At 38.7% G+C, this 13,004-nt stretch overlaps 1 protein-coding gene across 1 annotated transcript; it reads left to right on the top strand.

Annotated features, from left to right (window-relative positions):
• Window positions 1-665: 665 nt before the first annotated feature.
• On the top strand, window positions 666-5,432 carry MS3_00000888 (uncharacterized protein). The gene has a single exon (XM_051208472.1). The coding sequence runs from the start codon at window positions 2,912-2,914 to the stop codon at window positions 3,758-3,760; it is 849 nt and encodes a 282-aa protein (XP_051074830.1). The 5' UTR covers window positions 666-2,911; the 3' UTR covers window positions 3,761-5,432.
• Window positions 5,433-13,004: the final 7,572 nt, after the last annotated feature.

The following is a 13,004-nucleotide window of genomic DNA, read 5'->3' as shown; positions in this document are numbered from 1 at the left end:
AAGGATTCTGAGTTTCATTTCATTCAGGACTGCTGTGTGGCTCTATACCGCTTTTCGAAGTCGTGTATAAAAATAAATGGTCATTAGAAACACCCAAATTAATGAAATCACAACCACAAATTTTAGCATTAGTTGCAGTGGGATGAACTGTAGTATGACAAACTGACGGAATGTGTCCAACCTCACCACATTTAAAGCATCTAGAATTACGAAATATACATGAATTAAATGAGTGAAAACTACCACAGGACAAACATTGACCAAACTCGCGCCCAACTTAGTGGACTGCATCGCAATTCCTCAATGAATCAACCGTGGTGGACCAGACAAATGATTTGCTCGATATTCAATGACCCAACTGCCGGATGATTTGGCTAGGGCTTAGTGACATTTCGCTGCCCCTAAACATCCACATGACCTTGAGTACACATGGAATTGGGATGACATAGTAATGTAGTGAAATTTTTGTTATCCCAATGAATCATTTTACGAAATCTTCATTCTTTAACGCATTCGAAATTTGTATACTTAACATAGTCTAGCAGTAGTTATGTATTGACCTAATTTTATCAATAGAACGCGACTGGTGTAATGGAAACAATTATTATTATAACCAACTTTACTACGGCTCGTTTTACCGTACTCGTTTGTTTACCACCGCGCTAGTTTCAAAAAGGGAAGTGATTTTTGTACTTGTTGTGATTATACTTGCTTTGGGTACTTATTGCACTAAAAAGCATTCTTGGTCTACTTTAACTAAGAGTACTTTGGTTAAAGTTCGAAATTTTTTGCTAAATTTTGTCCTGAGTGCCTTTTTTAGTCCTTGACTAACACTTGTGTTCACACTGTGATCATTTTTTGTTTTTAAACCTTTTAAATCGAATTACAACGGTTGGTAAGACTCACAAATGTGGACAACCAAATTGTTTGTTCTCTGTTGAGGAGGGAATGCAGTGTGACGATTGTAAAAAGTGGTACCACAAAATGTGTACACGCCTAAGTCTGACGGCTTACAAAAGATGCTCGAAGCCTAACTCGCATTGGCTTTGTATGTTCTGCTGTACGGATAAATAGGTACTAATACAAGAGGTTATGGGGCTATTGGCTTTGGCCTGCAAGAAAAACGATGGCGGAAGCATTGATAACAGGAGCACTGACGATGAAGAATGTGTCAGTGTAGTAAGTGCTGCTACTGGACCCGTTGAACACCTGACTGCGGTTGAAGGGAACGTGAAATCTCCGTTGACATTAACGAGAAATGAAGTGTCGCTTGATATTGACATCGGCAGTCATACACCTCTAGTCGAAATAGAGGATCCGGATAAAACTGTCACCGTTCCACATAATCCAGGTGTGGCTGTTCTGAGTGGTGACAAATGGACTTCGGTAAGAAGAAAAAGGCTGTAGGCAAAACGCAGCTGGTCAGCAAGGCGTTGGAAGGGATGTTATCAGAAGAAAAATCCTCACTGCGTGACAAGACAGATCTGTCTGATAGGTCAGTCATTTTTCATAAGATAACAGAATCTTCAGATACAGAACCAAAGGCAAGATTTGAACATGATCTCAATCATATTAAGACATCATTAAGTAAACTACTCCCAGATACAATTTCAGGAGTCAGTATTTGTAAGCTTTATAGAATAGGAAAAAAGGTGGATTCCGAAAGTCCTCAGAAAAACCGCTTCCTAAAGGTTACATTCAACACGGTGGAAGAAAGGAACCTGATTCTAAGTAATTCACGTAAACTGATTGGATCCGGAATATATGTCTGTGGGGATCTCAGCCTAGCAGATCGTATTAAGAGACGAGCTGCAGAAGCGGAAACAAACGAGCGTCGCCGAAACGGTGAAAGAAACCTCGTTCTTAAGGGTTTTCAAATTGTAAAAGTTCGGAGCAAAACGATCCCCAAGCCACTCTGGGTGGCAAGGGAAAGCTCTCCACAGACTTAAAAGTGTGCTACACAAATGCTCGCAGCCTACTAAATAAAGTGGCGGAGCTCAAGTCAGTGGTGGATAAAGAAAAACCGGATGTTATTGCTGTCTCGGAAACTTGGTTAACGTCAGAAGTTTTAGATAGTGAAATCCAATTGACTGGTTTCATAACCAGTAGAGCTGATAGATTAAACCGAAGGGGAGGTGGGGTTATTGTGTACACGAAAAGTACCCTAACCATAAGATTAGCTGAGACAGTAGCACATGTTTCAGGGACATGTGAACTGGTGAGATGTAAGTTGAAATGCCGAAGGTAAGATATTGAAGTAGTTGTAGTTTATCGCAGTCCAGAATGTGTAGCAGATGGTATTCTCCTACGTCAACTTAAGTCCTGGTGTAACAACGGTAAAATTCTTGTAGTACGCGACTTTAATGCACCACATATAAACTGGGTTAACTTAGAAGTAGGGTCATCCATATCGTCGTTCGACTGCAAACTGTTAGAAACCTCGATTGGACTAGCATTATTCCAACACATTAGAGATCCCACAAGATACGACTTAAGAAACTCTTCCTCTCTTCTAGATTTAGTCATCACACATGGTGATGACGTTGGTCAAATGGCTTTTCACCCACCACTTGGGAGAAGTGACCATGCAGTCATCTTATTCAAATTCATGGCTGAGATTGCTTGTCAAACAGTTGCGCCGACCCGTCCTAACATATGGAAGGCAGATATGCAGGCAATTAACTCCGCAGCATCGGTTGAGAACTGAGAAATTGACTCAAAGACATCAGTGCAAGAGGCATGGACTCTATTCAGGCAGTTATACAATCGGGTAACTCAACCATACATACCCTGGACTGTCCCAAAGAAAATAAAGCACGGACATCCCTGGATAGGGCGGGATATTCGACGCTTACTAAGACAAAAGAAGAAATGCTGGGATGTTGCCATCCACCTTGGCACAGCAGGTACGATGGAACGCTACAGATCGATAAGAAACGAGTGTATAACTAAAATTCGGGAAGCGCAAAGAAAATATGAAATGCAGCTGGCACAATCTGCACTCAAGCAGCCCAAGAGGATATTCTCGTACATAAACTACAGAACAAGGATTCATCACTGGATCCCCAACCTAATTAAAGTAGGAAGTGAATCTGAAATGATAGAGGAAGATCAGGAAAAAGCTGAGGTTATGGCTGACTACTTTGGGGCAGTTTTCACTCAGGAACCTCCTCTAGAGAAAGAACCAGACCCAATTACAGAGTCAACAAACCAGCTGCTCACCGTGGACTTTGACCAAAACGATGTGCTTAAGGCTCTTAGCACCCTAAACATGGAGAAGTCAACAGGACCAGATGAACTACACCCTAATATCTTGAGACATATTGCCCAGTATATCGCAGCCCCACTGACTGTAATATTCAAAATGTCACTTGACCAAGGTGTGTTACCTATGGACTGGAAGGACGCAATCGTCACTCCCATACATAAAACAGGTCCACGACAAGTTCCATCGAATTACAGACCCGTAAGCCTCACCAGTGTTGTAATTAAAATACTGGGAAGAATAATCAAACGGACCATAACAGCATTTATGGAAACCAATAACTTGCTGAACATGGCACAACATGGTTTTAGAAAGGGTCTATCCTGTACAACGAACCTCCTTATAGCTAGGGAGCTCTGGATTAATGCGCTAGACAACGGAAACTCAATGGATGTTGTCTACATAGACTTCAGTAAGGCTTTTGACAAGGTGCCAACTAATAGACTGCTATTGAAGTTGGCAAACCTTGGTATTGCCGGACCTCTTTTAAAATAGATTAAGGATTTCCTAGTAGGTCGTAGACAGAAAGTAAGAATAAATTCCAAGTGCTCCATCTGGAGACCATTACTTGGTGGAGTACCTCAAGGTTCCGTTCTAGGTCCTTTGCTTTTTATAATGTACGTTAATGATCTTACAAGTATAGTGCAGTCTCCAATGTTATTATACGCTGACGATGTAAAAATTTGGCGAGTAATAACTGGAGACAAAGACTCATTTACTCTTCAGGCGAACTTAAATAATATGATAAACTGGTCTGAAGAGTGGCTGATGCCTATCAACTCGGAAAAGTGTGTCTACATGCACTTGGGGGATTCAAAGGTTAATAGTTACAACATAGGGGGTGTGTCATTACCCGTAGTCTGGTCTCATAAGGATCTAGGGGTGACAGTGAGCAATGATCTTAAGACGACGGCCCATTGCCGGGAGGTCGCAGCTAAAGGGTTTCGAACCCTCTGGGCTTTAAAAAGGACATTCACTAAGTTAGATACTACCATGTTCACCACAGTATACACATCCTTAGTGAGAACTAAGTTAGAGAACTGCGTTCAGGCTGGAAGCCCCTGTTTAAAAGGTGACTCAAACATACTAGAAAAGGTACAGAGGGGAGCTACCCGTGCAATTCCGGAACTCCGGGGTTTATCATATAAATAGCGGCTTCAAAAACTGGACCTCTTTACTCTGTCCTATCGCAGACTAAGTGGAGATCTAATTTTGATGTACAGAATACTGAGAAATGATTTCGGACCTAACTTATTCTCCTTCTTTCTTCCCACTAGATCGGGACACCTTAGAGGACATAGCAGGCGAGTAGAAAAGCCAAGAACGAACAAAATACCCGTGGCATACAGGTTTTCACACCAAGTCATCAATAATTGGAACCTGCTGCCTGAAGCAGTGGTGTCCCCATCTTCAATTGACTTGTAGCGTGGCGTCGAGTTGAGATTAACTATGAACACCGCTACCAAGGAACACGTGCCAAATAAATCAGAAGGCGAAGGTAGAACGTAACCAAATAAATCCATAAAATCCCCGAGAAGCCAAATACCAGAAGGTAGTTAATGGACCAAGTCGAGTTATATTTGCTGGCGATCTCGTGGTATCGAAAGAATACCGAGATCGTGCCAGGATACAAGCTTGGTTACAGAACGTAACCGAATTCGCGCAGTTACAATCAAAAGTGCAAGTATAAGAATGGAAGCACAAAATAGCTGTCATTAGCACAGTCAAACAAAAGCACATTAAAACAAACACTGGTACAGTTGGTTATAATAATAATTGTTTTTATTAAACCAGTCGTGTTCTCGTGATAAATGTGAGTCACTACAGGAGCCCCCCGCTAGAAAGGGTTTACACTTTCGATAAATAGCGGTTTAAATCGTGGGACTGATCGGCTGACGAGCGATTGTAGGACGGAGGAATTGGCGAACAGGAAAGCGGTCGTTGATCGTCGAGTTGCCAACGAAGGTCGTTTTCGGAGAACGGTACCAGGAGCGATGTGCTGTATTTATTGCTTGAGTTGGCATGCTACACCAGAGTGGTTTGTATCCAGAATCTGAAGATTGCGTTCGTAGGGAATGCGGACCAGAAACGCTGCAGACGAAGGACGAAACCACGTTGAGCCAAAAGACCAGAAGCGACCATAACGACCAAGTTCGAGACCAAGCGTATGCCAAGCATTCGAAACCAATATATCGACTGAGTGCGTTGACAAGAGCGTGGGTGTCGTGTCGCGTGAGCCTGCAATCTCATCCGAAGTCAAGGGCGGCGTGGTCTGCTGATCTGGACGTGAGACTGTCGTCTCGTCCGTAGACGGTGCAGATGACGCGTGCTGTTGACCGGGACGTGAGAATGAGGTCTCAGATGTATCTAGCGTGGGACCTGAAGAAGATTTAAGGATCCCGCTAGGTTTAATAGGTCTAGCATTGAATCTCAGGTTGTCAGATAGGGCACTGTCATCGACGTGTGCTGATTTGAGACGATCAACGCTGACGATCTCGACGCGTCCATATCGATCAACCTTGAAGGTCTTTTCGTGACGAGCGATCACGTGAAAAGGGCCTTCGTAAGGTTGTTGCCAAGGTTTGCGTACCGAATCTACTCGTACAAAAACATGTGAACAGGTAGATAACTCTCGAGGGAGAGCGACCTGTCGATGTTGTATTCGAGTTGACACCGGAGACAGCGTTCGCATAAATACAGACAGTCGATGGACGTAGTCTGATTTACCGAAATCAGATCTGCTCCGTGGTGTGAATTCTCCGGGCAGACGCAATGTCGTGCCGTATACCAGTTCAGCGGCGGAACATTGTATATCTGCCTTCAAGCTCGTTCGAATACCTAAGAGGACGAGCGATAAGGTTTCGTACCAGTTGTGGTTCTCGTGTGCTCGTAGAGCACTTTTAAGTTGGTAGTGAAACCGTTCAACTTAACCATTTGATGCTGGAAGGTAGACGTTAATGCGTATGCGAATGCATTCCGTACCAAGCAGCCGGGTCAGCGAGGAGAATAGTTAACAGGGGAAAATTTCTCGAATAAAGCGTGGAATTCATCATCACGCGAATAAAAGTGACAAGGATTCGGTACACATACATGTGAGTCTATTATATTAATACTATTCTTATCGTTATCCGTCATGTCGAGTATATTATATATTAAAAAATATGAAAATATACGACAGACGTGGATAGATAAATCATAGACTCACCGAATTGGCTTCTTTGGAAGATTTTACCAGAAGTTGAGGCGTGTTCCAAAATACGGGTCACCAATTGTAGCGTGGCGTCGAGTTGAGATTAACTATGAACACCGCTACCAAGGAACATGTGCCAAATAAATCAGAAGGCGAAGGTAGAACGTAACCAAAGAAACCCATAAAATCCCCGAGAAGCCAAATACCAGAAGGCAGTTAATGGACCAAGTCGAGTTATATTTGCTGGCGATCTCGTGGTATCGAAAGAATACCGAGATCGTGCCAGGATACAAGCTTGGTTACAGAGCGTAACCGAATTCGCGCGAGGTCACAATCGAAGTAAGTATGATGTATGTTTTTAGCACAGTTAAACAAAGAGCACATTAAACAGTCACTGGTACAATTGGTTATAATAATAATTGTTTTCAATAAACCAATCGTGTTCTCGTGATGAAAGTGAGCCACTACAGATGCAAACATGATCTATCTGGTTCTCTGTGGTGTCGTGCGGTGAGATCCATGTAGCTTTGTATATACGTTTGTGTGGGAATATTGTGCCACCTATGACTAATTTGTTGAATGCACATAGATTTGCAAATCTCTCGCCATTTTCGTTTCCCTCTACCAGTTCACGTCATCTGATGCTTTCTTCATGACCGTTGTTATCTATTCCGACTTTGACGTTTAGATCTCCCATCAGAATGGTGAGGTCCTTTCGTGAGCACTTCGTTATGATCGACTGAAACCTCTTGTAAAACTGATCTTTATCGTCGTCATTGTTGTCATTGGTGGGTGCATAACATTGGATAACGTTCATCATGATTCCATTCTTCTTTGTTTTGAATGATGCTTTGATGATCCTGGGTCCATGAGATTCCTTAATTTCTGCAAATTAGTGATGAGATATTTTGATTATCAAACTGTATTTGGGAGTAGAATTAAGAGTGCTTAATAATGGGATTCAATGGAAGAATTTCGTTGTATTTGAGGCTCGTGAGCTAAATTTTCACACATTTCAAAGATCGTTGGTATATTCACTGGAATTCGAAATTTGTACACAACTTCCCAAACCTTAAAGTTGCTATAATTGGTGATCTCCAGATGCTGTTTTCTCCATGGTTGAACTGGTACATGGGTCTCATGAAAGAGCCTTTAGATATATATTTAGGATAACTATACAGGCAGTAACGAGATATTCATTTAAGGTGATTGTACGTTATCAGAGACTGATCAGTTCAGTCTTGTAACTCATTAATAAGAAAATATCAGCTGTAAAAACTGAGCGGATACTGGATATTAGTGTTACGTATTTAGATAACATTCAAATGGTTTACTCACTGATCATCTATTTTTAACTAATAATTACTATTTTATAATATACACTGAAATTCAAATCTATTCCCAAAATCTTATTCACGGAACATTTTCAGAACTCTAGGATTTTCAAAATGATAGCATCATCCCTACATGTGATTAAATACTCATTATTTTAATTGTAACCCAATTGTCTTATTGATGACGATGAAAAATTTACATCTGTAAAACCTTTTTGACCAAAGTGCAATTCATATAGGCACTGTACTTCAAACTGGAAGATTACTAAATTCTTTTTCAGACAAACTGTACAAGATCCGATCAAATTTCATTTTATAGTTTAAAATATTTTTGTATATTGTTTTCTGTTCGTTTTTGTTAGGTAAATACATTAGTCCATGTCTATAATATTGGTTTACATAAAGTTTGAATACTAGGTTTTTAATTAGCTTCTTATACACTAAATGAACGTATGTTTGAAAATTGTGGAAAATGATCTTATTCTCGTTATTTTCAAACAATTATAAATCTGAAGTGGTCTTGTGGAGATCTTAATAGTTGAAATCATGAGTCAACTGAAGCTAGGCCACCATGGAAAGCCTGGAAGCACTGGACGGCCGTTTCGTCCTATTGTGGGACTCCTCAGCAGTGCGCATCCACGATCCCGCCCCCCGAGAGATTCGAACCCAGGATCTATCAGTCCTGGTGTTAGTGTCTAACGTCAAACAATCCACGAAACTGCGCGACCATCCTCCATTGTACTGAGGTAGATACCTGTCTCTACCCTACACGTAATAGCTCCACTGGTCATGGCTTCTCACTAGAACTTCTAGGATTCCCTCACGAAGCTAGTCACTAGTGAGCATATGTTTTCAAATTTAAAGCACTTAGTTTTTCAGAAGTCTCTTCTATCAAAAGTTTTCGATCTCAATTATGTAAACAGGAACAAATGTCGATTAAATATAATTTACTTTCAAGAACTTTCATCTATTATAGTAACTATGGTATTTCTTTAAAGTCCTATTTACTTTATTCGTTGAGTTAATTGTTTTCAAATTGGATTGCTTGATATTTTGTATTTTATTCTTCATTTTATTAATTTTCTATGTAATTTGTTCTTTAATAAACTTTTGTAAATCAAGGACAATAAACATTGCGGGATGAAGTGAATTGATTTCATTTCGTGTACTTTAAGTTTTCAACATACGTACCGATTTTTAAGTAAAGAATATGTTATGAGATAGTGACTGACTGAAGGCAATGGTGGATGTGTCACTCAGTTCCGTGGATTAGTTGAAGTTAGACATTCACACCACTGGATGCTGGCTCAGTGGTCTAGAGATTTAGCGCTCACGCGAGAGACTGATAGATTCTGGGTTCGAATCTCGCGGGGGGCGGGATCGTGGATGAACACTGCTGAGGAGTCACATACTAGGATGGAACGGCCGGCCAGTGCTTCCAGGCTTTCCATAGCTGTCCAGCTTCAATTGATTCATGATTTCAACTATTGAAATTTTAAATCTGTTGATAAATGTACATAATGGTATTCATATGATTGTGCTCATATAAGCTAAATGAATGCTTTACTTTGACTAGGGAAGAAAAGAAAATAACTTTAATCATAAAAAATAGTAAGGTTACTAGTATATATTAATTTCGTTCTTATTAAAATTAAAATGAACATAAATTTCAAGATAAAATAATTAGTTTTAGTTTATAATAAACATTTTACACTCTTATTCTTATTACTAACTATTAAGCCTACAGACAGTGAATAATATTAGGAAATTTTATGAATTTTAACACTATTGTAGACAAAAAAAATGCGACAAGGACATCGTAGTAGTAAATCTATTAGGCTTTGATATAAATTATTGAAGGTACTTATCTTTTATCTAAGTTATATTGGGGAATTTCGAACTGTTCTCCAACAATCCTAAAACATTTATGTACATAATAGTGATTAATGACATTGATTCTTACAAAAAAATATGGATCGTATTTGGTGTAGATGAGTTCGTTGCGTGTTTAAGTGTTTAATTTAACATTACTATGTTCAACTTTTGTTTTACCTTTCACTATTTTGTTCATTTATCTTTATGACCTCATCACTATTGAAACTTATAATTTAGCACATCTTAAGTGTTATTTTACGATTAAATTTTTAGACAAGCAAATTTAACTTACATATAGCCATTCTATAACAATTCAAAGGTGAATAGTTCACTGAAAATGTTCACTCCTTAATACTTGGTCTTTGTTTACAAATAACTGTTATAACTTGTGACCGCTGATTAGAGAGCAGTGAATTATCGATCGGATCAATGACGCGTAAACACGTGCGAGCAGTCTAGAGTCTTGATTGGCCATGCTTTCCGCCTAGCCCAACCAGTTAAGTCCAGAACACCAATCTGAGCCTCTGCTATACGAATCATTATATTTCAAACACACTGAGTTTATATACCGATCAAACAGATCACAACGTACCATAAAATAGAAAATAACATTTGTACAATATTTGGCCAAACGTGACTGTGAATGTGGGAGGCAGTGACTAATAGACAGGGCAGAATTCAAGAATGGTAAAACGTATAATAATAGCTTATGGGTCAAAATAAAGCTTATAATAAGAGGAATATGAATATGCATAGTTTAGTTACCCAATAATTATACAATGTAAATATATGTTTAGTATTGGTCCATAAATGGATCCCAAAAGTTACCATTCATTATTCTTGTCGGGACATAACAATAACCCAATTGCAAGAAAAAATGCCGCCGATTACATATTGTCTTCGAGTTTTGATACGTGATATTACAATACTTCGTTTTACTCACTTCCTAGATTTTTATACATATCTTAAAAGTGTCTTCATAATGTTTGTCAATATGGTAATCCGTTTGTCTGATAGTTCACTTTCAAGAAAATTAAGATTTTACATCATCTGATATATTGATGTAAATTTGTTACAGTTAGGATGTGAGTTCTTCATTTTACCTATTCAAAAAAGGTCACACTATAATAAAGTATTTTATAATGTTCAATTGAATAATGGTCTATAGTTCCTTTTAGAAATTGTACTGAAAGATATATATGACCGGTTTCGTATCACTTACAATCTAACCATCAAACAGAACACTTCTTACTAACTTTAAAAACAGTCAAACAGACATAAATGTACTATTATTATTATTATTATTATTATTATTATTATTATTATTATTATTATTATCTCGAAAATAATCACATAGAGCCCAAGATGACGTCAAACAACTAATACAATTCCAGTGAATATTACTTTCATTCCTGTTGATTTTCATTTGATAATTGGAAAGTCATGTTAACAATTCATCATGCGCAACAGTATATTATAAGTAGAAACAGTTTTTGATTTACCCTACACGATATATATATATATATATATATATATATATATATATATATTTCATACTATATTCAGCCATTTTGTCCATACTCCATTCACTTTCTCCCTTGTCTGTATCTGTTCTTATTAATTACAATAAATTCATCCGTTTCATTAATTTTCTGACCCTCATACTCATTTATACACCCATACATTCGGATAATTAAATCTAATTGTGCTGAAAGTATTTTTTACTTACTTTTATCATACACGTTGAATATTAGAATCACTACCATTAATATTTCAAAAAACAAACAATAAATTACTGTAAATTAAAGTAAATAAGCTAATAAGAAAGTCTAAAATACATTTCTTTTCCTTGTAATTTAAGTGACTTAACGATAAATTAGTGAAAAAAGATTGTAGTAATTCCATGTATCATCATTACATTAGAATCTGTTACATAGATCGTCTAACTAGAATCGTGTTTTAAAGCATCATATTAAAAACAAAGACTGTTTGAATTAAAAGTGGTTTTTAGTAACTTTGTCATCAAGCTGTAACATCATGAATCCCTAATTATGGTATTATAATAGCCAAAATAAGGTATATAGATGAATAAGTAAATCAAACAATGATATATGTTAAGATAGTGAACTTTAGTATTATTTAAGGTTTAAATACAATTAAAATATGCCATTTGTAAAGTAAAAAGGTTATTAAGAAAAAAAAGGGTGGGAAAAGTCATTTTACGATGTCCAGTTACTATCATAACTCCGCCTGGAGTCCCTCCGGGGGCTACTGCCGGTCCCAAGCCCGGATAAAGGAGGAGGGTTGGGCATGGGGTTAGCGACCCCATTCCGTAGAAAACTAACGCGCTAAAAATACGCTAACCAGAAAAAATTATTCAAACCTTTTAAACTCTGCCTTGAGAGTCAGAAGGTCTTCATTTAGAAGAATTATGACGCCTCATGATGAAAGCCGAATTCCTTCGGAAGCCACGTGGCCGATGCCCCTTCTGACAACCAGAGCAACCATTTATTTAGGTACATGGAATGTTTGTACAATGTGGGACATCGGGAGAGCCTTCCAAATTGCTGTAGAAATGAGGAGATACAACCTAAAGTTGCTTGGGATCAGTGGAACATGTTGGACGCAAATTGGACAACTACGACTAGCTTCAGGGGAGCTTCTGTTATACTGTGGTCATGAAGAAGAAAATGCTCCACACACACAAGGAGTTGCATTGATGCTGTCCAAACAAGCATAAAATGCGCTTATAGGATGGGAATCTCATGGACCAAGGATCATCAAAGCCTCGTTCAAAACAAAGAAAGAGGGTATTTCAATGAACATCATCCAATGCTATGCGCCTACCAACGACTACGATGAAGACGCTAAAGATCAATTCTACAATAGGCTGTAGTCAATCGTCGAGAAGTGCCCAACAAAGGACCTGACCATTCTGATGGGAGATTTCAATGCCAAGGTTGGAGCGGACAACACTGGATATGAAGACATCATGGGACGACACGGACTGGGAGAAAGGAACGAAAATGGTGATAGATTTGCAAACCTATGTGCCTTCAATAAACTGATCATAGGCGGCAACATATTCCCACATAAACGCATGCACAAAACCACATGGACTTCACCGGATCACACCACGCAAAACCAAATCGACCATATTTGCATCAACAAAACGTTCAGGAGGACTATAGAAGACGTGAGAACCAAGAGAGGAGCTGATATAGCATCAGATCATCACTTACTGGTCGCCAAGATGAAATTGAAACTCAAGAAGCACTGGACAACGGGGCGGACAATATCACAAAAGTTCAATACGGCCTTTCTTTAGGATACTAACAAA

Source organism: Schistosoma haematobium, chromosome 1, assembly GCF_000699445.3.
Source record: "Schistosoma haematobium chromosome 1, whole genome shotgun sequence".
In the NCBI taxonomy this organism is placed as follows: domain Eukaryota; kingdom Metazoa; phylum Platyhelminthes; class Trematoda; order Strigeidida; family Schistosomatidae; genus Schistosoma; species Schistosoma haematobium.
This window is presented reverse-complemented; position numbering and strand designations above follow the sequence as displayed.